Source organism: Macaca mulatta, chromosome 1 (assembly GCF_049350105.2).
Source record: "Macaca mulatta isolate MMU2019108-1 chromosome 1, T2T-MMU8v2.0, whole genome shotgun sequence".
Taxonomy (NCBI): Eukaryota; Metazoa; Chordata; class Mammalia; order Primates; family Cercopithecidae; genus Macaca; species Macaca mulatta.
Window position 1 is genome coordinate 147,690,341 of NC_133406.1, and position 27,618 is coordinate 147,717,958.

At 38.3% G+C, this 27,618-nt stretch overlaps 1 protein-coding gene across 7 annotated transcripts in view; it reads left to right on the forward strand.

The window, feature by feature from the left end:
* Window positions 1-27,618, forward strand: part of EVI5 (ecotropic viral integration site 5) — a 277,111-nt gene that overhangs the window by 158,454 nt on the left and 91,039 nt on the right. For all 7 annotated transcript variants that reach the window (XM_015144879.3, XM_077953006.1, XM_077953009.1 and 4 more), the window contains 3 exons: window positions 12,131-12,265; window positions 16,437-16,577; window positions 18,020-18,178. In XM_015144879.3, coding sequence (XP_015000365.1) covers window positions 12,131-12,265; window positions 16,437-16,577; window positions 18,020-18,178 — 435 coding nt within the window. The remainder of the gene's footprint in view (window positions 1-12,130; window positions 12,266-16,436; window positions 16,578-18,019; window positions 18,179-27,618) is intronic.

A 27,618-nucleotide genomic window follows, 5' to 3' on the forward strand; every position in this document is an offset into this window, starting at 1 on the left:
TTGATTTTTTTATTATACTTTAAGTTCTAGGGTACATGTGTACAACGTGCAAGTTTGTTACGTATGTATACATGTGCCATGTTAGTGTGCTGCACCCATTAGTTCATCATTTACATTAGGCATTTCTCCTAATGCCATCCCTCCCCCGTCCCCTTACCCCACGACAGGCCCCAGTGTGTGATGTTCCCCTTCCTGTGTCCAAGTGTTCTCATTGTTCAATTCCCACCTATGAGCGAGAACATGCAGTGTTTGGTTTTCTGTTCTTGCGATAGTTTGCTGAGAATGATGGTTTCCAGCTGCATCCATGTCCCTACAAAGGACATGAACTCATCCCTTTTTATGGCTGCATAGTATTCCATGGTATATATGTGCCACATTTTCTTAATCCAGTCTATCACTGATGGACATTTGGGTTGGTTCCAAGTCTTTGCTATTGTGAATAATGCTGCAGTAAACATAAATGTGCATGTGTCTTTATAGCAGCATGATTTATAATCCTTTGGGTATATACCCAGTAATGGGATGGCTGGGTCAAATGGTATTTCTAGTTCTAGATCCTTGAGGAATCGCCACACTGTCTTCCACAATGGTTGAACTAGTTTACAGTCCCACCAACAGTGTAAAAGCGTTCCTATTTCTCTACATCCTCTCCAGCAGCTGTTGTTTCCTGACTTTTTAATGATCACCATTCTAACTGGTGTGAGATGCTATCTCATTGCAGTTTTGATTTGCATTTCTCTGATGGCGAGTGATGATGAGCATTTTTTCATGTGTCTGTTGGCTGCATAAATGTCTTCTTTTGGGAAGTGTCTGTTCATATCCTTTGCCCACTTTTTTTTTTTTTTTTTTTTTTTTTTTTTTTTTTTTTTGAGACAGAGTCTTGCTCTGTCGCCCAGGCTGGAGTGCAGTGGCTGGATCTCAGCTCATTGCAAGCTCTGCCTCCCGGGTTCACGCCATTCTCCTGCCTCAGCCTCCCGAGTAGCTGGGACTACAGGCGCCTGCCACCTTGCCAGGCTAGTTTTTTTGTATTTTTTAGTAGAGACGGGGTTTCACCGTGTTAGCCAGGATGGTCTCGATCTCCTGACCTCGTTATCCGCCCGTCTCGGCCTCCCAAAGCGCTGAGATTACAGGCTGGAGCCACCGCACCCGGCCATTTGCCCACTTTTTGATGGGGTTGTTTTTTTCTTGTAAATTTATTTGAGTTCTTCGTAGGTTCTGGATATTAGCCCTTTGTCAGATGAGTAGATTGCAAAAATTTTCTCCCATTCTGTAGGTTGCCTGTTCACTCTGATGGTAGTTTCTTTTGCTGTGCAGAAGCTCTTTAATTTAATTAGATCCCATTTGTCAATTTTGGCTTTTGTTGCCATTGCTGTTGGTGTTTTAGACATGAAGTTCTTGCCCATGCCTATGTCCTGAATGGTATTGCCTAGGTTTTCTTCTAGAATTTTTATGGTTTTAGGTCTAACATTTAAGTCTCTAATCCATCTTGAATTAATCTTCATATAAGATGTAAGGAAGGGATCCAGTTTCAGCTTTCTACATATGGCTAGCCAGTTTTCCCAGGGAATCCTTTCCCCATTTCTTGTTTCTCTCAGATTTGTCAAAGATCAGATGGTTATAGATGTATGGTTTTATTTCTGAAGGCCCTGTTCTGTTCCATTGGTCTATATCTCTGTTTTGGTACCAGTACCATGCTGTTTTGGTTACTGTAGCCTTGTAGTATAGTTTGAAGTCAGGTAGTGTGATGCCTCCAGCTTTGTTCTTTTTGCTTAGAATTGTCTTGGCAATGCAGGCTCTTTTTTGGTTCCATATGAACTTTAAAGTAGTTTTTACCAATTCTGTGAAGAAAGTCATTGGTAGTTTAATGAGGATGGCATCGAATCTATAAATTAACTTGGGCAGTATGGCCATTTTTATGATATTGATTCTTCCTATCCATGAGCATGGAATGTTCTTCCATTTGTTTGTGTCCTCTTTTATTTCATTGAGCAGTGGTTTGTGGTTCTCCTTGAAGAGGTCCTTCACATCCTTTGTAGGTTGGATTCCTAGGTATTTTATTCTTTTTGAAGCAATTGTGAATGGGAATTCACTCATGATTTGGCTCTCTGTTTGTCTGTTATTGGTGTATAAGAATGCTTGTGATTTTTGTACATTGATATCCTGAGACTTTGCTGAAGTTATCAACTTAAGGAGATTTTGGGCTGAGACGATAGGGTTTTCTAAATATACAATCATGTCATCTGCAAACAGGGACAATTTGACTTCCTCTTTTCCTGATTGGATACCCTTTATTTCTTTCTCCTGCCTGATTGCCCTGGCCAGAACTTCCAACACTATGTTGAATAGGAGTGATGAGAGAGGGCATCCCTGTCTTGTACCAGTTTTCAAAGGGAATGCGTCCAGTTTTTGCCCATTCTGTATGATATTGTCTGTGGGTTTGTCATAAATAGTTCTTATTATTTTGAGATACGTTCCATCAATACCGAATTTGAAGGGCTGTTGAATTTTGTCAAAGGCCTTTTCTGCATCTATTGAGATAATCGTGGTTTTTTCCATTGGTTCTGTTTATGTGATGGATTATGTTTATTGATTTGCATATGTTGGACCAGCCTTGCATCCCAGGGGTGAAGCCCATTTGATCATGGTGGATAAACTTTTTGATATGCTGCTGGATTCGGTTTGCCAGTATTTTATTGAGGATTTTTGCATCGATGTTCATCAGGGATATTGGTCTAAAATTCTCTTTTTTTGTTGTATCTCTGCCAGGCTTTGGTATCAGGATGATGTTGCCCTCATAAAATGAGTTTGGGAGGATTCCCTCTTTTTCTGTTGATTGGAATAGTTTCAGAAGAAATGGTACCAGCTCCTCCTTGTACCTCTGGTAGAATTCAGCTGTGAATCCATCTGGTCCTGGACTTTTTGTGGTTGGTAGGCTATTAATTATTGCCTCAATTTCAGAGCCTGTTATTTGCCTATTCAGGGATTCAACTACTTCCTGGTTTAGTCTTGGGAGAGTGTATGTGTCCAGGAATTTATCCATTTCTTCTAGATTTTCTAGTTTATTTGCATGGAGGTGTTTATAGTATTCTCTATAAACGTAGTTTATAGAGAATGGTAGTTTGTATTTCTGTGGGGTCGGTGGTGATATTCCCTTTATCATTTATTATTGCATCTGTTTGATTCTTCTCTCTTTTCTCCTTTATTAGTCTTGCTAGTTGTCTACCAATTTTGTTGATCTTTTCCAAAAACCAGCTCCTGGATTCATTGATTTTTTTGAAGGGTTTTTTGTGTCTTCTTCAGTTCTGCTCTGATCTTAGTTATTTCCTGCCTTCTGCTAGCTTTTGAATGTGTTTGCTCTTGCTTCTCTAGTTCTTTTAATTGTGATGTTAGGGTGTTGATTTTAGATCTTTCCTGGTTTCTCTTGTGGGGCATTTAGTGCTATCAATTTGCATCTACACACTGCTTTAAATGTGTCCCAGAAAACTTTAAGCCAACAAAGATGAAAAGAGACAAAGAATACCATTACATAATGGTAAAGGGATCAATTCAATAAGAAGAGCTAACTATCCTAAATATATATGTACCCAATACAGGAGCACCCAGATTCATAAAGCAAGTCCAGAGAGACCTACAAAGAGACTTAGACTCCCACACAATAATAATGGGAGACTTTAACACCCCACTGTCAACAGTAGACAGATTAACGAGACAGAAAGTTAACAAGGATATCCAGGAATTGAACTCAGCTCTGCACCAAGCGGACCTAATAGACATCTACAGAACTCTCCACCCAAAATCAACATAATATACATTCTTCTTAGCACCACATCACACTTATTCCAAAATTGACCACATAGTTGGAAGTAAAGCACTCCTCAGAAAATGTAAAAGAACAGAAATTATAACAAACTGTCTCTCAGACCACAGTGCAGTCAAACTAGAACTCAGGATTAAGAAACTTACTCAAAACCGCTCAACTACATGGAAACTGAACAACCTGCTCCTGAATGACTACTGGGTACATAACGAAAGGAAGGCTGAAATAAAGATGTTCTTTGAAACCAATGAGAACAAAGATACAATGTACAAGAATGTCTGGGTTTGTTTTTCTTTAGGAAAATGGAAGTTAGTTGTTATAGGTCTCTCTAAAAATCCAAGATAGATAGATGACTTTACACATGTAATTTGGTAAATTCTTCAACTTTTGGTCACTATATCTATAAATGTGGACAGAGATTTTTTTCCAGAACTAATTTTGACCTCAGTCTAAAGATAAAATGTTTTATATTAGTATGTGATTGTATTTTCCTTTTAGATAATAAATGAGGGGTTACTTTAGTGGAAATTGTTTTCTTAACATTTTCTTACATCATTAACAACAACAACAAAAAACTTACATTTACACCAATAACCAGGGGTAAATGTCTTTTTAAAGGATGTATGTAATTTCTGGATGTTGAGCACAAATCATATAAAAATTATGTATTTTTCAAAAAAAAATTTTTTTTTAAATGGAGTCTCACTCTGTTGCCCAGGCTGGAGTGCAGTGGCGCAATCTCAGCTCACTGCAACTTCCACGTTTTGGGTTCAAGCAAATCTCCTGCGAACCTTCACCTTTTGGGTTCAAACGAATCTCAGCCTCCTGAGTAGCTGGGACTACACGCATGGGCCACCACGCCCGGCTAATTTTTGTATTTTTAGTAGAGACGGGGTTTCACCGTGTTAGCCAGGATGGCCTTGATCTCCTGACCTCATGATCCACCCGCCTCAGCCTCCTAAAGTGCTGGGATTACAGGTGTGAGCCACCGTGCCTGGCCTATTTTTCAACAATTTTAGTGTAGCAGATATTTAAATAGTACAACCATACTGCTTTGGTTTTTTAAAATCCTGTTTATAGCATGTGGTAGGGAGGATTACAAACATCTTTTTGGGATCATATGCTGAGGGAAAGGAAGATGTAACTTTTTATTTTTTTCTGCTGTGATTTTGTGATGTAGAAACCTATTCCAGAATACTTGCCTTGCATAACTTTTTTTCAGATGCTTTTGGATATGGTGGTCCAAATGTGCCATCTTCCCACATTGTTACAAATTTTGTTTTTGGAGCAAATTGAAACATTGTATCATTATTTTGTTTTGGGAAAATGGTTCAAGATTGCTAGGTAGGCATTTCAATTAAAAATAGATTAACCATCAGTTTTATAGATTTTTTTTTTTTTTTTTTGCAGCATTCAACTTCCACTTCCTATGTTTAATGTAAATTATATAATACAGGGATTTTGTTGTTAAACCAAGGGTTAACTGATTCATTCAGCAGATAATATTTTGCTCACCTACCTATGAAAAGCACTGTTTGGTTCTGTTAACCAGGCAGTTACTGATTTACAATGGTAAATCAGTCAGACTGTCTCTGGCATTTGCTTATATAGTATATATAGAGATAAACATTTAAAAAATTAATCACACAATTTTTTTTAAAATGTTACTTTTAAGTTCTGGGATACATGTGCAGAATGTGCAAGTTTGTTACATAGGTATACCTGTGGCATGGTGGTTTGCTGCACATACTGACTCATCCTCTGAGTTCCCTCTTCTTCCCCCTCAACCCCCAATAGGCCCTGGTGTATGTCGTTCTCTTCCCTGTGTCCATGTGTTCTCATTGCTCAACTGCCACTTATGAGTGAGAACATGTGGTGTTTGGTTTTCTGTTCCTGTGTCAGTTTGCTGAGAATGATGGCTTCCATGTCCCTGCAAGAGACATGATCTCATTCCTTTTTATGGCTCCATAGTATTCCATGGTGTTTATGGTACCACATTTTGTTAATCCAGTCTATCATTGATGGACATTTGGGTTGATTCCAAGTCTTTTCTATTGTAAACAGTGCTGCAGTAAACATATGTATGCATGTGTCTTTTTTTTTTTTTTTTTTTTTTTTTTTGAGACAGAGTCTCGCTCTGTCACACAGGCTGGAGTGCAGTGGTGCGATCTCAGCTCACTGCAAGCTCTGCCTCCTGGGTTCACACCGTTCTCCTGCCTCAGCTTCCCCAGCAGCTGGGACTACAGGTGCCCGCCACCATGCCCAGCTAATTTTTTTGTATTTTTAGTAGAGACAGGGTTTCACTGTGTTAGCCACAATGGTCTCTATCTCCTGACCTCGTGATCCACCCACCTTGGCCTCCCAAAGTGCTGGCAACACAGGCGTGAGCCACTGCGCCCGGCCATATGTGTCTTTATAGTAGAATGATTTATATTCTTTTGGGTATATACCCGGTAGTGGGATTGCTAGGTCAAATGGTATTTCTGGTTCTAGAACTTTGAGGAATCGCCCTACTGTCTTCCATGATGATTGAACTAATTTACATTACCATGAACACTGTAAAAGCATTCCTCTTTTTTTTTCTTTTTTTTTTTTTTTTTTGAGATGGAGTCTGGCTCTGTCGCCCAGGCTGGAGTGCAGTGGCCGGATCTCAGCTCACTGCAAGCTCCGCCTCCCGGGTTTACGCCATTCTCCTGCCTCAGCCTCCCAAGTAGCTGGGACTACAGGCGCCTGTAAAAGCATTCCTATCTGTCCACAGCCTCACCAGCATCTGTTGTTTCTCAACTTTTTAATAATTGCCATTCTGATTGGCATGAGATGGTATCTCATTGTGGGTTTGATTTGCATTTCTCTAATGATCAGTGATGTTGAGCTTTTTTTCCTATGTTATTTGGCCATGTAAATGTCATCTTTTGAGAAGTGTCTCTTCATATCCTTTGCCCACTTTTTGATGGGGTTGTTTTTTTCTTGTAAATTTGTTTAGGTTCCTTGTAGATTCTGGAAGTCAGGGACCCTGAATGGAGGGACTGGCTGAAGCCATGACAGAACATAAATTGTGAAGATTTCATGGACATTTATTAGTTCCCCAAATTATTATTTTTATAATTTCTTACACCTGTCTTTACTGCTGTCTCTGAACATAAATTGTAAAGATTTCATGGACACTTATCACTTCCCCAGTCAATACCCTTGTGATTTCCTATGCCTGTCTTTACTTTAATCTCTTAATCCTGTCATCTTCATAAGCTGAGGATGAATGTTGCCTCAGGACCCTGTGATGATTGCGTTAACTGCACAAATTGTTTAACCAATATGAAATCTGTGCACCTTGAAAAAAGAATAGGATAACAGTAATGTTCAGGGAACTAGGGAGATAACCATTAGGTCTGTCTGCCTGAGAGCCAGGTGGAACAGAGGCATAGTTCTCTTCTTTCAACAGCAAATAGGAGAAATATCACTGAATTCTTTTTCTCAGGAAGGAACATCACTGAGAAAGAGAATGAGTTCCCAAGGGGAGGTCTCAAAAATGGCTGCTTTGGGGACGTCTGTCTTTTACGGTGGTAGATAAGGGATGAAATAAGTGCCCATCTCCCGTAGCACTCCTAGACTTATTAGGATGAGGAAATTCCCACCTAATAAATTTTGGTCAGACCAGTTGTCTGCTCTCGAACCCTGTCTCCTGATAAGATGTTATCAATGACAGTGTGTGCCCGAAACTTCATTAGCATTTTTAATTTTGCGCTGGTCCTGTGATCTCACCCTGCCTCCATTTGCCTTGTGATAATTTATTACCTTGTGAAGCATGTGATCTCTGTGAACCACAACCTATTCGTATGCTCCCTCCCCTTTTAAAAATCACTAATAAAAATTTGCTGGTTTTGTGGCTTGGGGGGCATCATGGAACCTGCCGACATGTGATGTCTTCCCCGGACACCCGGCTTTAAAATTTCTCTCTTTTGTACTCTTTCCCTGTATTTCTGAGACCGGCTGACACTTAGGGAAATAGAAAAGAACCTATATGAAATAACATTGAATTATCGGGGGCTGGTTTCCCCCAATAATTCTGAATATTAGACCTTTGTCAGATGGGTAGATTGCAAAAAATTTTCTCCCATTCTGTAGGTTGCCTGTTCACTCTGATGGTAGTTTCTTTTGCTGTGCAGAAACTCTTTAATTAGATCTCATTTGTCAATTTTGGCTTTTGTTGCAATTGCTTTTGGTGTTTTCATCATGAAGTCTTTCTCCATGCCTATGTCCTGAGTAATACCTTGCCTAGGTTTTATTCTAGGGTTTTTATGGTTTGGGGTTTTACATTTAAGTCTTTAATCCATCTTTTTTTTTTTTTTTTTTTTTTTTTTTTTGAGACGGAGTCTCGCTCTGTCGCCCAGGCTGGAGTGCAGTGGCCGGATCTCAGCTCACTGCAAGCTCCGCCTCCCGGGTTCACGCCATTCTCCTGCCTCAGCCTCCCAAGTAGCTGGGACTACAGGCGCCCGCCACCTCGCCCGGCTAGTTTTTTTTTGTATTTTTTAGTAGAGATGGGGTTTCACCGTGTTAGCCAGGATAGTCTCGATCTCCTGACCTCGTGATCCACCCGTCTCGGCCTCCCAAAGTGCTGGGATTACAGGCTTGAGCCACCGCGCCCGGCCTATCCATCTTGAGTAAATTTTTATATAAGGTGTGAGGAAGGGATCCAGTTTCAGTTTGCTGCCAGTTTTCTGAGCACCATTTATTGAATAGGAGTTCCTTTCCCCATTGCTTTTTTCAGGTTTGTCGAAGATCAGATGATTGTAGAAGCGTGGTGTTATTTCTGAGGTCTCTGTTTTGTTCCATTGGTCTGTATGTCTGTTTTGGTACCCGTACCATGCTGTTTTGGTTACCGTAGCCATGTATTATAGTTTAAAGTCAGGTAGCATGAGGCCTCCAGCCTTGTTCTTTTTGCTTGGTTATACAGGCTCTTCTTTGGTTCCATATGAAATTTAAAGTAGTTTTTGTCTTAATTCTGTGAAGAATGTCAGTGGTAGTTTGATGGAAATAGCATTGAATCTATGAATTACTTTGGGCAGCTTACACAATTTTTTTTTTAGAGTTGTGATAAGTGTTACAAAAGAGACAAGAACAGGGTTCCATGAAATGTTTGGGTTCCTGAAAAGAACATATAAATGTCATATCTTGAAGTTAGTTAAAAGCTTAATGTATACTTAAATTCAAGCAATACTTGATATATTTGTGTGGACAACCCTTTTTCTAATTTCAGTTTTTTCCACTTAATAATATGAGAAACTTCCCCCAATACAAATATTTACTTTTTACTGTATTACTCCTATATCCTTAAAATATTGAAGATTTTTTTTAAGCTCAAGAAACAAGCAAAAAGATTACTGAGAACTTTCTAACTTACCTTTACCTTTATAATTTTTGCAACACCAGAAAAGCACATAGGATTGAAAAGCAGACTCTGCTTACTAAAAAGAATTTCTGTCAGTTTCATTGGACTGGGATTGCTGGTATCACAGAAACATTATGAGATTCATTTACATAAATTAACTTGATATAAGTATAGGGAAGTCATCTGTCATTTGTACGCTTTTAAGTAAAAGCCCCCCTTGCTGACACTGCCTGCCATCATAATTGTGGCAGTTGTCATTTGGTAAAACAAATTGCGTATTTGTCCAAGTTACTCACTTGAATATGAAATGCACTCTTCTAGGAATTTCTTAATACAAGAACATGTGAGATCTATATGCTTAGATTTTTTTAGAAGTTTGGATTTTTAAAATATTATATCATTGATTTTTAGAACAGTATACATTAAAACAATATATTAAACTCTTCAACACCTATATAGCTTAAAGGTGAGGAACATGGGCTCTGTAATACAAACTCTCAATTAATAGCACTATCAACTGCTGTTTGACCTTGGTGCACCCTATTAGTTTCCTTATTAGTAAGGTAGTAATTGTGGTGAGGGTTAAAGGAGAATATAAAGTGCTTAACTTGTATCTGGCACATAGTAAGTGGTGAGTAGATGTTAGCTGCTGTCATAATTGTCATTTCTGTCAAACATTAAAACGTGTTTATAAAACTGTTTTTCCCCCTGTGGAAAATAGAATAAATTGAAACTACAGTGGTTAGCTTCAGGCAATTTATAGTTCACAGCAGCATCTTTTCCTTAGATGCTGTGTAATTTGCAATGTGTTAGTTGACTATCATCATGAAGACCTGAAAATTAAGAGAATTATATTCTGTAAACTGTGTCAGTGGCAAAACTATTACCTAATACATTTAGAATTATTTTAATCCAGAAGACTAAAATAATATGTTTCAGTGTATAAAAAGCATAAGATACATATTATCCAGAATGACTTGTTATCAGAGCATTTCAGCTCTCTGTAAATTTTATTAATAAAGATTTGTTCCCAACATTACTATAGCCTTTTGTACTTGATTGGATTAGTTGGTATATTCCAATCAAGAGTTCCGTTCTCATATGAGCCTTTGAGTTTGATGTTTTCTTGGGGATCTCCTAATATAAAGTCTTGGCAAACAAACCTGTACTACAGTTGCCAGGGCTTTAAGTTGAGGGCAAAAAAATTCTACCAGTACCCATGAAATAACTATGATCTGATTAAATAAATTATGGCACTTCTAGTTGGGATGTGGTCATTCCAAAAGAATGCCTTTTTCCTAATTGATAGAAGGTAAGTATTTGCTAAGATGATGTATCTGTTGCAGATTCTCTATTGTTTCAATAGTATCAAAATTACTAGAAGAAATAATGTATAATGCATTGAATTAAAGTCCTCATTTGCACATCTTTTTGGGTAACTGGGGCAGGAGAGTACCATGTATTAAGCATCTGGTTATTTTTAATAGTTATAATTTGACATCTATTTTGTTCCTAACATATTAAAGAGTAAAAATAACTGGGCTTTATTCATGCTAGTTCAGTAGAAGATTGTTTTTTATGACTTTATTTTGTAATTTTGAGTTGCCACATTTTCTTTACTACATGAATTAAATGTGAAGTAATAGACAATTTATTTTAGCAAGTATTTTATAATGATGAATTGCAAGTTGCTTCTGTACAGAAGCTTTTGTATGGGCACTGGCTTAAAAATGGTGACTTAAGTGTTTGCATCAATATTCATGTTTTATAGAGTAGGAAAGCAAATGGGAACATGGCGTGCTTCCGGGGTTAATTTCTTCGTGCAGCATCTGTGTCTTCTCTGCTTCCAGCAGTTATTTCTATGTATATCTTTTTTTTTTTTCTTTTCTTCTTGAGACAAGAGTCTTGCTCTGTTGCCTGGGCTGGAGTACAGTGGCATGATCTCGGCTCACTGCAACCTCCACCTCCTGGGCTCAAGCCATTCTCCTGCCTCACCCTCCCTAGTAGCAGGGATTACAGATGTGTGCCACCATGCCCAGCTAATTTTTGTAGTTTTAGTAGAGTCAGGGTTTCACCCTGTTGGCTAGGCTGATCTTGAAGTTCTGGCCTCAAGTGATCCACCCACCTCGGCCTCCCAAAGTGCTGGGAAACCATGCATATCTTCTGAAGAAGATTTCTAAGCACAAATACAATTTTGTTATTTTGGAATTTAGATGGTTCACATTATTGTGGGTACCCTGTTTTTTTTCCATTAGATTAAAATATATTTTTGAGTAATGTTTACATGTCTTCTGTAGTACATAATAGTACCATCAAATAGCAATATATAATGTGTCACAGATGTAATTTAAAATTTTCTAATAGCCACATTAAAAGGAGTTTAAAAAAGGTAAAATTAATATTTTTATTTACCTCAGTATATTCAAAATATTATTTTAACATGTAATTGATATAAAAATCATTGAGATTTTTTTATTTCATATTAAGTCTTCAAAATCCAGTTTGTATTTTATACTTAAAACTTGTTTTAATCTTGATTAGCCACATTTCAAATGTTCAGTAGCCACATGTGGCTAATTGCTATCCTATTTATTGTGTGGTGTAGGTCTGTAAAGTCAGAACGAATTCTTTGTGTCTGGATGGATGGACAGATAAAAGGAGATGTTTATCTTGTATGAATCAGATTTGATCAGTGCAATAACTAGTTACCAAAGCCCAATAATGTGGTCGTCTTTATAGATATCAAAGTTGGGCTTTTTTACTCATTGGAAAAGTTAATTGGAGGAGATACATTGGTAATATTGGGTAGATGGAACTTCTCCTATTTAGTTGCCCTTAATATAACTGTATTAGGTAGTTGCATTGTTTTTACTGTATATACATGTTTATACTTCCATGAAATTTCAATGTATGTCTGTAACCTTTAGCATAAATGCAGTTCCAACTACAACGAAGATTTTGTACTACAGCTAGAAAAGGAATTGGTCCAAGCCCGACTGAGTGAAGCTGAGTCTCAGTGTGCACTAAAAGAGATGCAGGATAAAGTCTTGGATATAGAGAAGGTAAGAAACCTACACAAATGCAGTCACTTCCAAATTAGAGGGGATATGTAATATTTGTTAAGTACTTACTGAGCAATTTAATTGACTTGGTGTTTTTATACATTAGAAGCCTTACATGTTAGTTACTAAGAGGAAAAGGAAAAAAAGATTTTTAAAATTGCCAGTTATTCCTTGTTGCCTTCATACTAATCAAAGCCCCATATTTAAGGATAAAAATGGAGATTAGAGCCCTTTTGGAGGAAAACGACCAGAATAATTTTCATAAAAAGAGTATCTAAATGTTGCAGAAGAGAAACTCGGGTGAAAGAAATTAACTGCTGTCATCAAATATTGCAATATTTTCATGTGGAAGAGATAGAATAGGACTAATACATAGACATTTCAGGGAAAATTTGATCTGAGTGTAGTTGTTAGAACTGTCCAATCTAGAACAAGTTACCTCAGGATATGTAGGAAGTTCCTTTTAGCCTGAGTGTACTCACAGAAGCTAACTTACTTCTTTTCAAGGATATTGAAGAACATCAAAGATCAGATAAGTAATGGGAATAGAAGAACTTCAGGTTTCTTATAACTTTCAGATTTAAAAGTTCTAGATTACAAACTCTGAATCTCTTGTTTTCTCATCTGTAAATTTATTGGTGGCCTGTGCTCTGTGTCATTAGTTCCTTTTTACTCTTAGGTAATAGCTAGCTACTGAATCCAAAAACCTGATAGATAATGGACATAACAGTCTCAGGTATTTTTAACTATTTTCTTAATGAAATAGGACAAGTGTAACGAGAAACAGTAATGGAATAATTTTGCTGGAAAGCTCCTTGCTATTTTTATATTTCTGGAAAATGTATTCTTTCTATTTGTTGAGAAAAAAAAGCCAGCAAGAGTGCTGAAAGAAATGGCTAACAGAATATTTGGTCTCTAACTTAGGTATATTCTGGGTTACATGATTTAGAGAAGAATCTGTGTCTTGCAGTTAGAAAGATTTTGAATATTTGATAGAAGTGTATTTGGATTCCATTCAAAACTGGATTTCGTAAGTGGCTGTGGTGTTTTTCATTTTTCACATTATAAAGTAGAAAGGAATTTGAAAGGTAGCATGCTTCCTATGGTAATTTCTTCATGCAGCATTCTCTTTTTTTCTGCTTCCAGCAATCTTTTAAATGCATATGCAGTAAATTTTTGGTTTTCAGCTGAGAAAATATTTAAAGTCCATCATAAGAATGTGTAATTGGTGAGAATAACTTCATTTCATCATCCCTGTGAGCAGAAATTTGCATGTGTACCATGAAATATTTAGAGATAGAAAATTTCCTAGAATCAGGCCTTGAAATCTCAATGTTACCTCAGTTTACCTGTTTACCTAGGGAGCTTTCCCTAGGACCTAATTTTGGATCTCTTGGTAACTCTCCGGAGAAGTTTGATACTGGGCTACCCTGTGTCCTTTTTATCTTTTAATATGGTGGGAAATTGATCTAAATCTTGTATCCGTGTGCTGGGATAATTGGCTAGCCACATGTAGGAGCATGAAACTGGATCCTCTTCTCTCACATTATACAAAAATCAACTTAAAAGATGGATTAAGGACTTAAACCTAAAACCGGAAACTATAAAAGTTCTAGAAGATAACATTGGAAAAACCCTTCTAGACATTTGCTTAGGCAAGGATTTCATGACCAAGAACCCAAAAGCAAATGCAATTAAAACAAAGATAAATAGCTGGGACCTAATTAAACTAAAGAGCTTTTGCACGGAAAAAGGAACAGTCAGCAGAGTGAACAGACTACCCACAGAGTGGCAGAAAATCTTCACAATCTATATGTCTGACAAAGGACTAAGATCCAGAATCTACAACGAACTCAAATCAGTAAGAAGAAAATACTCTCATCAAAAAGTGGGCTAAGGACATGAATAGACAATTCTCAAAAGAAGATATACAAATGGCCAACAAACATACGAAAATATACTAAACATCGGCTGGGTGCGGTGGCTCACGCCTGTAATCCCAGCCCTTTGGGAGGCCAAAGTGAGTGGATCACAAGGTCAGGAGTTCAAGACCAGCCTTGATAATGATAAAGACTTGGGCAAGATAATGAAACCTTGTGTCTACTAAAAATACAAACAATTCACCAGTTGTGGTGGCAGGCGCCTGTAATCCCAGCTACTCGGAAGGCTGAGGCAGAGAATTGCTTGAACCTGGGAGGCAGAAGTTGCAGTGAGCCAAGATCGTGCCACTGCACTCGAGCCTGGGCTACAGAGGAAGACTCCGTCTCAAAAAAAAGAAAAAGAAAAGAAAAAGTACTAAACGTCACTAATGATCAGGGAAATGCAAATCAAAACCACAATGTAATACCACCTTACTTCCACAAGATTAGCCATAATCAAAAAAAAAAAAAAAAAAAAAAACAGTAGATGTTGGCATGGGTGCAATGAACAGGGAACGCTTCTGCACTGCTAGTGGGAATGTAAACTAGTACAGCCACTATGGAAAACAGTGTGGAGATTCCTTAAAAAACTAAAAGTAGAAGTACCATTTGACCCAGCAATCCCACTACTGGGTATCTATCTACCCAGAGGGAAAAAAGGTCATTATTTGAAAAAGATACTTGCACACACATGTTTATAGCAGCACAGATCACAATTGCAAAATCGTGGAACCAATGCAAATGCCCATTGGTCAACAAGTGGATAAAGAAACTGTGATTGATATATATATACACATATATGAGATGGAATACTACTCAGCCATAAAAAGGAATGAATTAACAGCATTTGCACTGTCCTGGATGAAATTGGAGACTATTATTCTAAGTGAAGTAACTCAAGAATGGAAAACCAAACATCGTATGTTCTCACTGATATGTGGGAGCTAAGCTATGAGGACTCAAAGGCATAAGAATAATTCAGTGGACTTTGGGGACTTGAGGGGAAGAGTGGGAGGGGAGTGAGGGATAAAAGACTACAAATAAGGTGCAGTGTATACTGCTTGGGTGATGGGTGGACCAAAATCTCACAAGTCACTACTAAAAAACTTATGTAACCAGATACTGCCTGAACCCTGATAACTTATGGAAAAATATAAATAAATAAATAAGTCTTGTATCCATGAATCAAGTTGTTTAATTTCAGTAATTTCATTTGAATCAATTGTTAAATTGTTTAATTTGTATTAATTTCTTGACTGTTGATGTAAATAGTGACTAATACACAGAGAGTTGGTGCCTCTCTCAGAAATAACATACTGAGGAAATACAACAAAAACAGATTTTGGACTACTGTTTTCTATACATATTTAAAAAGTAAATGATGTTCATGCTTTATCTGGAGTCCTGATCAGAGGTTAGTAAGTTTATTGCCATACTGAAAAAATTTTTAATCCTGTTGCTCCGTAACTTTGATTAGTATTTTATTAACAAATCAGAGTTAGATTTCTGTGTTCTCAAAATTAAGTACAGTTCCCCTCATACATTCCTAGTGAAAATGAAAATCTGTACAGCTGCTTTGGAAAAGTTTGGCAGTTTCCTAAAGTTAAACATAGAAAAATTACCATCTGAGCCAACAGTTCTACTCCTAAGTATATCTTAAGAACATTGAAAACCTAAGTCTACACACAAACTTTTGCACCAATGTTCATAGCAACATTATAATAGTCAAAAAGTAGAAACAACCCAAATTTGTATTAACTGATGAATAAATAGATTAAATGTGGTATATCTATACAGTGGAATATCATTTGGCATAAAAAAAAGATTGAACCTTGAAAACGTTGTTCTAAGTGAAGTAAGGTTGTCACAAAAAGCTATAAATACATATGATTTCACTTACAAGAAATGTCCAGGTAGGCAAATTCATGGAAACAAAAAGTAGATTGGTGGTTGCCAGGGGCTGGGGAAATGGGGAATGTAGAATGACTGGTGATGAGTATAGGTTTTCTTTTTTGCATGATCAAAATATTCTGAAATTAGAACATGGTGATGTTTAAACAACCCTGTAAATACTCTGAAAACCACTAGCTCTTGTGTATTTTAAAAGGGTGAGTTTCATAGTTTGTGAATTATATTTCAGTACAGCTGCATAAAATTAACTACATTTAAGTGTGTAACAAAATAGCTGTTATGTGTGCTGTATTTTATTCCTTAATTTTAAAAGTCCCAAATTAAATTTTCTTCTTCTTTAGAGGAATAACTCCCTTCCTGATGAGAATAATATCGCAAGGCTTCAGGAAGAACTCATTGCTGTGAAACTGAGAGAAGCAGAAGCCATTATGGGTTTGAAAGAACTTAGACAGCAAGTCAAGGATTTAGAGGAACACTGGCAGGTATTTTAATATATTTTTTGTGCTTTTTAAAAAGAGAATAAAACCCAAATTTCCAATATGTAAGAGTTTGAAGTACCTGATGACCTACAGTAGGAGATGAGTTTAAAGTGAGAGAGACCCTGTTTAATGTCAAAATTTAGAGTATTTATAAACTGAAAGTGCTCTTAGGCTGTTTCTCTCTCTTTAATTCTTATAATAAAATAAAAGATACAGTAGATATCGGATCATATTTTTGTAATTGTACCGTTGTGCCTTGTATAACTTTTTCTGAAAAACTGTAAAAGTATTCTATATTGTACATATTTTATCTTACGTTGATATTAAGTCCATTGTTGGTTAGTGTGAAACACCAGAAGAGTGACAACATTATAAATTTAGTGTATAAATTAGTAACTTAGTTACCTCACCAAATAAATGACATTTATCTGGTATATGACCACAAATTTATTCATGTATGAGGGAAATGTTGACAAGGAACAAAATACATATTCTATATAAGGACCAAAATTAGGCCTTGACATTGTCATGCCGTTTTTTTAAAACGTGTTTTTACAAAGTATCAGATTGCAATAAACTTGAAATTTTAAAACAAAAAAGACAAAATTTGTACTTTGTCACAGATATTTTGAGAAACACTGCCCTTAACTTCTAACATTCCTTTCTTAAGGATGGCCCCATTTTTTTTTTTCTAATTTATTGGGATTTCATTGAAGATAATATGAAAAATCTCTCATTAAAAAAATTACAGTGAAAATTGTATTCTTTTCAAGAATTCATCTGCAGTATATAGAGAAAAAAATTTGAACTATATTTGAGTTTGTGTCCCAGATCTGCACTGGCTGTGTGATACTCCTGAAGTTATTTAATCACAGTGTTATTTTCTTACCTGTGAAAAACCAAAAATGTTACCACATACATTGCCAAATGTTCCCTGGAGGGACAAAATTGCCCCAGTTGGGAACCAATAATGGCAATAATGTGAATGATGCTTTCTAAAATTGTTTAATGTGGTGATCCTGGGCAGTGAATTCTAAAAGTGCCCTTCTTTCTTCTCAGGTCTCTTTTCTCCAATAAATTCTATCTTTTTTTTTTTTTTAAAGTACAGACGAGGTTTCATCATGTTGGCCAGGCTGGTCTCGAACCCCTGACCTCAGGTGATCTGCCTGTCTCGGCCTCCCAAAGTGCTGGGATTACAGGTGTGAGCCACCGTGCCTGGCCAATAAATTCTATCTTAAATATGCTTAAGATCTGCAAAGGTCTTTTTATGAAACCCTTTTATTCAGATGATAATAGTGCCTGATTAATAGGATTTTCTAGGGATTAAATAAAATAATGTGTGGAAAGTGTTTTATATAGCACAGGCCTGAAATAAGTGCTCAGTAATATTAGCTCTGATTTTGATACTGAGAGTACTTGCTGCAATATAATTTTTTATGCTTTAGCGCCACTTAGCTCGTACTACTGGGAGATGGAAAGACCCACCGAAGAAAAATGCTATGAATGAGTTACAAGATGAACTGATGACCATTCGACTTAGAGAAGCTGAAACACAGGCAGAAATAAGAGAAATAAAACAAAAGATGATGGAAATGGAAACACAGGTATGATGGGAAAGCCCAGTATCTTTAAAAAGTATCATTAGCTGATCAAGGGTTTGTGCACAGATTGTATCATCTAGAATAGAGATAAAAGGTGAAGATATGAAACTGTATAGACTGCAGTTTTCTAGCCCAAATGAAGATGGCAAAAAATTTTTATATTGGATTTCAGAGGTTTAATCCTTCTTTGACCCATTCAACAAAGTTCAAGCCAGTCAAATTTTATTTGACTTTATTGGGTAAAACTCATAGCATTGCCCTGCTGCATGACTTGAGAAGGAACACTATGTAGAGCAAAATTTTTCAAACTCAACACTTTTAACATTTTTGGCTAGAAGATACTTTGTTTTACGGAGGTGGTCCGTGCGTTGTAGATGTTTAGCAGCATCCCTGGCCTCTACCCACTAGTTGCCAGTAACGTCTCTCCTATCCCAGGTTGTGACGACCAAAAATGTTTCCACATACATTGCCAGATGTCCCCTGGGGGGCAAAATTGCCCCAGTTGGGAACCACTGATGTATACTATAATGTGAATGATGCTTCCTAAAGTTGTTTAATGTGGTGACCCTGGGCAGTAAATTCTAAAATTGCCCTTCTTTCTTCTCAGGTCTCTCTTCTCTCCAATAAATTCTATCTTAAATATATTTAAGATCTGCCAAGGTCTTTTTATGAAGCCCATTTGCATGGTAAAGGCACATTTGGTTTTCATGTGGTACATTTGTTTGGACCATATTCTTACACTCTGTGAATGTTTTTAAAGTATTTATTCGGTCAGTAGGGGGCATAGTTAACTCATACATCATTCTGTATTCCAGTGTGCAAAATGATCATAATCTCAAACATGATAACATGAATATGTAATTTCTTCAAAATAAATATATCTTGTTTTACATTGTTCAAAGTTATTTTCTTATATTTTTCTTGTATTATTCTATATAAAATACTTTCCATGCATTATTTTATTCGGTATAATTAAAATAGGAAGAGGTACACTTGAGATTATGAATAGTAGAAATCTTAAGTTTTACAATGGGAAGTTTTATTTTTGTAATCAGATTTTATTTTAGTATAGATACTAAAGATGAAAACACAGCTTTTAAGCCATTGTTGAGGATTTATTTCACAGTGGGTAGAGGTGAATAAATCAAATCCAACAGACATGGTTTTGAGAACTTGTGAAACACAAAGCACTGCCTCAGCCATTAAAGGACTTATACTTGGGAAATCAGGTATGCACAGACAGTATTTAATATAACTCAGAAATTTGGTAAGTGGAGAGTTAGACAGGAATTATATGGAGACTAAGAGGGGAAAATTAATTTCAACTAGGTGGTTTGGAGAAAAGTTTCCTAAGGAATTTGTGTTGTGCCTAATACTGTCGCTGACTAATAAGTGTGATTTTGGATGGATTTTGCTGGAAGCAGGATGGTATGAAGCACTGGTTCCTAAATGCCAGCCAGTATTTGGACTGGTGATGATCCATGAAATTTTCACATTGATAAATGAAAAAAAACAAAACAAAAAAAATCGTATGGTGTAATGGTGGTGGTGTATAGTAATCTAAAGAGTATTATATCAAACACTCATGTATCCACCATTTAGATTAAGAAATTTGTCCATGTTTATACATGTATCTCCAGTTCTGTCATTTTAAGGACTTTTAGAAAAGTCTGTCAGTGACTATACCTCAATTTATTGATCCACTCTCCTTTTTGCTCTTGCAAACAGTGCTACTCTGAACATTCTTGCTTAGGTTTCCTTGTGTATATCTTCAAGAGTTTCTTAAGTACAAAGGTTCTTATCATTTTTGTGTTTGTCTCTGCCATCAACACTGTTGGCAGTCTGGAACCTGTAGACCCCTTCTTAAAATAATATTTTTTAATGCATAAATCCCAGCCACTTTTATTGAGGTATAGTTATCAAAATACTAAAAACATATTTGTGATGGAGATCACATACACAGAGATACAACACATTCCCATTGCTCCATTCAGGTTTTTAATATTTTAGATTTAGTTTTTTTTGTTGTTTTTTGTTTTTTGTTTTTAAGATGGAGTCTTGCTCTGTCTCCCAGGCTGGAGTGTAGTGGCCAGATCTCGGCTCACTGCAACATCTGCCTCCTGGGTTCAGGCTATTCTCCTGCCTCAGCCTCCTGAGTAATTGGGATTACAGGCGGCCACCACCGTGCCCGGCTAATTTTTGTATTTTTAGTAGAGATGGGGTTTCACCATGCTGGCCAGGCTAGTCTTGAACTCCTGACCTTGTGATCCGCCCACCTCCGCCTCCCAAAGTGCTGGGATTACAGGTGTGAGCTGCCGCGCCCTGCCTAGATTTAGATTTCTTAAGATAAATTGTACTATATTTTTTCCCATCTTAATTTGTTTGTATGTGTTTTTATCTCTGATAAACAGCATATAGATGGTTACTTTTAAAAATACAGTCTGATAAATGATTGTTCAACTCTCAATAGGCTAAAAACTACTGAATATATGTATACTTGAGGGAGGTCAGTTTTATAATATGTGAACTGTATCTCAATAAAGCTATAAAAACTGGCTGGGTGCAGTAGCTCAAGCATGTAATCCCAGCATTTTGGGAGGCCAAGGCAGGTGGATCACCTGAGGTCAGGAGTTTGAAACCAGCCTGGCCAACATGGTGAAACCCCATCTCTACTAAAAATACAAAAAAATTAGCTGGGCATGGTGGCACATGCCTGTAGTCCCAGCTATTCAGGAGGCTGAGGCAGGAGAATCGGTTGAACCCAGTAGGTGGAGGTTGCAGCAGTGAGCCAGGATCACGCCACTGTACTCCTGTCTGGGTGACAGAGCAAGACTCCACCTCAAAGAAAAACAAAAAAAACTAAAAACTAAAAACCATTTAGTCTCATAGTTTCTTTTACCATCATGTTTGGTCTCAGTTTTGTGATTTTATTTGGATGGATATCTGTCACCTTGCTAGCTATTTTGTTTATTCTGTCTGTTCTTTGTTTCTTTATTTTTTTTCTACCTTCTCTTGGATTTATGAGATATTTATTGTGATTCCATTTTTATCTTCACATTTGACTTATTTATTTATACATCTTTCAAGAGTTTTTTTAGTGGTTGTTCTGGGTTTTACAATAAATAGAGTGTACCTTCAAATAAATTATAAATAATAAATGAATAAATACTACACTTCATGTGTAATCTAAGGCTCTTTCAACAGTGTATTTTCAAATCTTTCTACCTCTTTTGTGAAATTGTCATACATTTTACATATTGTCCAAAGATATATACTACTAATTTTGCATTAAAGTTATCTTTCATAGAAATTGAAAAACTTTTAATGAATTGTGTTTTTCCTTCAAGATATTCTGTTTCAGCACTCTGTGCAGATCCATGTTTCTGTCTGGTATCTTATTTTTTCTGCTGTAAGAACTTCTTTTATCATTTTCTTTAGTGCTGGTTTTTGTTTGAGAAAATGTTTATTTCTTCAATTTTAAAAGATATATTTGCAGGATATTGAATTCTGCCTTGACAGTTTTTTTCTTATAAAACTTTAAATCACTCTACTATCTTCTTGTCAGAAACCATGCCAGCCAGCACTGTGTTGTAATTCTTATTTTTGTTCCTCAACATGTAACGTATTTTTTCCTCTGGTTGCTTTCAAGCTTTTCTCTTTATAGCAGGTTGAATATGATATACCTAGATCTGTTTTTTTTTTCTCTGAGTTTCTTTGATTTATAGATTTGTGTATGCCATAAATTTTGGAAAATTCTTGGTTGTTATTTCTTTTTTTTTTTTTTAAGATGAAGTTTCACTCTTGTTGCCCAGGCTAGAGTGCAATGGCGTGATCTCGGCTCACTACAACCTCTGCCCCCTGGGTTCAAGCCATTCTCCTGCCTCAGCCTCCCAAGTAACTGGGATTACAGGCATGTGACACCAAGCATGGCTAATTTTGTATTTTTAGTACAGACGGGGTTTCTCCCTGTTGGTCAGACCGGTCTCAAACTCCTGACCTTAGGTGATCCGCTGGTCTCGGCCTCCCAAAGTTCTGGGATTACAGGCGTGAGCCACCATGCCCGGCCCTTGGTTGTTATTTCTTCAAGTATTTCTTCTCACGCTCTCTTCTTCAGGGGTTTCAATTATACATATGTTAGATTGTTCAAGGTTGTCTGACAACTCTTTGTTGCTCTGTTCTTTTAGTCCCTATTATTTTTCTCTTTCTGTTTTCAGTTTCCATTGACTAAAACATTTTTGCTGACAAGTTATTAAGTTCACTCATTCTTTCCATTGCTTTGTGGAGTTGTTTGATGAGCCACCGAAGGCATTCTTTACATCTGTTACCATTTTTCATTTCTAGCTTTTCTTTAAAAAATAATTTTTTTTTTCAAAGAGAAAGGGTCTCACTGTGTTGCCCAGGCTGGTCTCGAACTCCTGAGCCCAGTGATCCTCCCACCTCAGCCTCCCCAAAGTGCTAGGATTACAGCCACGAACCACTGTGCCTAGCCCATCTCTAGCTTTTCTTTTTGACTCACAGTTTTCATTTTTCTGCTGATATTACCTGTCTAATCTTATATGATTTTCACCTTTACCTTAGAGCCTTTAGTATAGTAATCACAGGTATTTTAAATTCTCTGTCAGCTATTGTATTAGTCAGGGTTCTCTAAAGGGACAGAACTAATAGGATATATATATATAAAGGGGAGTTTATTTAAAGTATTAACTTACACGATCACAAGGTCCCACAATAGGCTGTCTATAAGCTGAAGAGCAAGGAGAGCCAGTCCAAGTCCCAAAACCGAAGAGCTTGAAGTCCAGTGTTCGAGGACAGGAAGCATCCAGCATGGGGGAAATATATAGGCTGGGCCAGGCTCTCCTTTTCACATTTTTCTGCTTGCTTTATATCCGCTGGCAGCTGATTAGATTGTGCCCATCAGATAAGGGTGGATCTACCTTCCCCAGCCCACTGACTCAAATGTTAATCTCTTTTGGCAACACCCTCACAGACACACCGAGGATCAATACTTTGTATTGATCTTGGATATTAACTCAATATTAACCATCACAAGTCCGTCTTTTGTCAACTTGAACCTATGCACATCTCCTGAGATCATACATAATCTTCAAATAAAGACAATAATGCGGTAATAATTACACCTAACGTAATACAGCTATCCTTTGTACAACCGGAAATGCACCAATCCCCGACTCAAAAACTATTACATAAAGTTAACAATACTTAAATGCTGATATGAAGTCAATAAATCTTGTGTCACATGATAAAATATATTTTCTTAGTACAAATTACATACACAAACATGATTTTAACAAAAGGAGGAAATACTCATGACTATTACAGTCCTTGTTTCTGCAGCTGGTCACGTAGTGGTATCTGGTATTGATGACTGCCTTCTATTACCCATTCTGTATTCCCTTTGCTTTCAGCAAGCAGCTCAGCGGGTTGTGTTTTTTTTCCTGGTGGAGTGACCCAAACCTTCATTCCTGAGGGGTCTGGGCCATTTGTATTCCTGCCTGGTTTGGGATGTTGTAGTTTCCCATTGACCTGAATCACAGGGCATGGTAATACTAAGATGCCCTGATGGATCTCCTGTATTCCATGCATACTCTTCCTTACCTCTGTTGTGCAGTAGTAGGCTGATTTCGTCTTGATTGTCTGGGTCAGTCATCCCAGCCAACACTGTAACTCCTTTCTTAACCTGTTGACTTAAAGGTAGCAGGAGCCCAAAATGTCCAGGTGGCAATCTTAACTTCCAGTTTAATGGAGTTGTTGTTGTGTCTTCTGGTGGTAGCGTTCCTCACTCTGGAACTAAGACCTGTAGGCCAGCAGAATTAATGTTGAGGGAATAGGAAGCAAAAATTTTGCTAGTGGATCACTAGGGGTGATGGTGAGTGGTGCCACTTCTACTTCCACCCCTTGATTCCTGGACCCGTGAATCCTGGCTATGGGAGAAACAGTACCATATATTGGATGCTGATTCAGAGCATACACGGCCTTCTGGAGACCTTTGGCCCAGCCCTGCAAAGTGTTGTCACCTAGTTGACATTGTAATTGTGACTTCAAAAGGCCATTCCACCATTCTATCCATCCAGCTGCTTCAGGATGATGGGGAACATGGTAAGATCAGTGAATTCCATAAACGTGAGCCCACTGCCACACTTCTTCGGTCATAAAGTGAGTGCCTTGGTCAGAGGCAATGCTGTGTGGAATACCATGACAGTGGTTAAGGCATTCCGTGAGTCAACAGATGGTAGTCTCGGCAGAAGCATTACGTGCAGGATAGGTAAACCCATATCCAAAGTAAGTGTCTGTTCCAGTGAGGACAAACCTCTGCCCTTTCCATGATGGAAGAGGTCCAATATAATCAACCTGCCACCGGGTAGCTAGCTGATCACCCTAAGGAATGGTGCCATATCAAGGGCTCAGTGTTGGTCTCTGATGCTGGCAAGTTGGGCACTCAGCAGTGGCTGTAGCCAGGTCAGCCTTGGTGAGTGGAAGTCCATGTTGCTGAGAGCATGTGTAACCTCCATCCGTGCCACCATGGCCACTTTGTTCATGGGCTTATTGGGCGACAGTGGGTGGCTGGGAAAAGAAACTGAGGGGTGTCCTCAGAAGGGGTCATCCTATCCACTCAATTATTAAACTCCTCCTCTGCTGAGGTCACCCGTTGGTGGGCACTCACATGGGATATAAATGTCTTCACAGTTTTTGGCCACTCAGAGAAGTCCATCCACATACCTCTTCCCCAGATTTCTTTGTCACCAATTTTCCAATCATGCTTCTTCCAAGTCCCTGACCAACCAGCCAAACCATCAGCTACATGAATCATTGTTTACTCGCACATCTGGCCAGTTATCCTTCCATGCAAAGTGCACTGCTCAAAGTTCTGCCCAGTGGGAAGATTTACCTTCACCGCTGTCCTTCAGGGATGTCCTAGAAAGGGGCTGTAGTGCTGTGGCTGTCCACTTTCAGGTGGTTCCTGCATATCGTGCAGAAACATCTGTGAACCAGGCCCTGGTCTTCTCTTCCTCTGTTAGCTGATCGTAGGGAACTCCCCATGAGGCCATCAGTGTAGGCTGGGGGAGAGAAGACAGGGTGACAGGAGTGGAGACCATGGGCATTTGAGCTACTTCCTCATGGAATTTACTTGTCCCTTCAGGACCTGCTCAGGCCTAATCACGTGTATACCACGTCCATTTGATGATGGAGTGCTGCTGTGCACAGCCCACTTTATGACTAGATGGGTCAGAAAGTACCCACTTCATGATATACAGTTCAGGTCGCATGGTGACTTGATGACCCATAGTCAGTTCGTGACCATGATGAACCATGGTTCAGTTTCCACCAAAGCCCAATAACAGGCCAACAGCTGTCTCTCAAAAGGAGAGTAGTTGTCTGCAGAAGATGGCAGGGTCTCGCTCCAAAATCCTAGAGGTCTCTGCTGTGACTCAACTGTAGGGGCCATGAATCTCTGTTTTTGTAATTCAAATTAGTATTTTGTCCATTCGACCTAGAAGTTTTCTGCTTGTATAAATTAAGTAGGAATCCTGCAGGCTTCCTATCAATTTCACTTCTAGGAACACCATGATTAGTTAGCCAATGCCAGAGTTCTAAACAAGTCAGACTATTTTGATTGCCCGTTTGCCGCTGCCGTTCATTACAGTAGCTACGTCCACCTTGCCGTTGATGGTTAAGTACTGTCACTTGGCCGCTGCCACCTTGGGATTCAATTATTCCCTTTGTATTTAAATTTTGTAGTTGAGTAACTACAGTTCCCACCGTTAGATCTGACATACTGCGAAGAGCAATTACAGGGCTCTTCAAAGATGCAGGTGCTGCCCTCACAAATCTATTTCAAAAGGCATTGGTCAAGAGTATGTCTTCTGGACCCTCCCAGCTGAGATGAGTAGGTCTAAAGTGACTAATCCACTCCACCATCCCAATCTCCCTAAACCTTTGGATCCCATCCTCTACATTAAACCAAGGGAGAGGCCGGGCGTGGTGGCTCAAGCCTGTAATCCCAGCACTTTGGGAGGCCAAGACGGGCGGATCACGAGGTCAGGAGATCGAGACCATATTGGCTAACATGGTGAAACGCCGTCTCTACTAAAAAAATACAAAAAACTAGCCAGGCGAGGTGGTGGGTGCCTGTAGTCCCAGCTACTCAGGAGGCTGAGACAGGAGGATGGTGTAAACCCGGGAGGCGGAGCTTGCAGTGAGCTGAGATCCGGCCACTGCACTCCAGCCTGGGCGACAGAGCGAGACTCCGTCTCAAAAAAAAAAAAAAAACCCAAGGGAGATCAGGAGTTTCCAGCTCACTCACTGTGAACCATCTTCTAATCCATCTTTCAGCCAAGAAAATAAACTATTAGAACCTTTTTTAACCCCCAGAGTTGCAACATTAAATGCTGAGTCCCTACTTAGTGGGTCCAAATCAATAAATTCAGCCTGATCCAACTCTGTGTTCCTTTCACCATTATCCCATACCCTTAATATCCATTCCCATGGCCTGTTTTCCAGATTTCTGTTTATATAAATTAGAGAACTCAAACATTTTTTTTTCAAATGTAGCACACCTCATGGGTCACACTGTCAACCTCACCTCTAGGGGCCCACTGAGACTTTAACCTAGCTATAGGTCTAGAAGCAAACAGGTGTTGGGGGTGGCTTCTGAGAAGAATCAACATTATCTTGCCTGGCAACTTCCTCAGGGGAGGGCATCAATGTTGCCTCAGGCAGTGCAGGGTTCATTTCCTCAGACCAAGGTGGAAAGGCTGATGGCAGCATGGGTCGGGAAGGGGTTGTTACCACTACTAGGGATGGGGAAGCTGTTCCTTCTGATAAAAAAGGTTCATCTGAGTTTACAAACTCAGTGTCCCCAGCTTCATCAGGGTCCTTCCACACATCCCCATTCCAAGTTTTAGGGTCCCATTGTTTTCCAATCAATGCCTTCACTTTAACAGTAGACACCTGACAAGGCTGTGCATGCATCTTTCGTTGCAGGTCAGCCACTCTCATGAAGAGCTTGTGACTGTCTACTCTCATTCAAGGCAGTGTTAGCAGATTTGAGGCTTAGTATCTGCTTCTGAAGCTGGGAGACAGAATCCCTGAGTTCATCATTTTCTTTCATCACTTTGTCCAGTGAACTTAGGAGCAACCAACCAACTTCATTACATCCCTTGGTTCTCCACATATAGTGAACGGTATTATGTATAGAGTCACTAAATTGCTTGCCTCTCACAAATAGTAAATCAGGAGTGTCAAATGCACTTATTTTGCATAACTCTAAACAGTTCATGCCAAGAAGTATCAGTGTGCTTCATACTATTAGAAGTAGAGTCCTTAGCATTTTTGGGTCTTATCATATTAAGTAGCCAACTCCAGAAACCCCCAAACCAATGAAATAACTCCATCCTTAATATTCTGTTCCTCTAGAACCACTC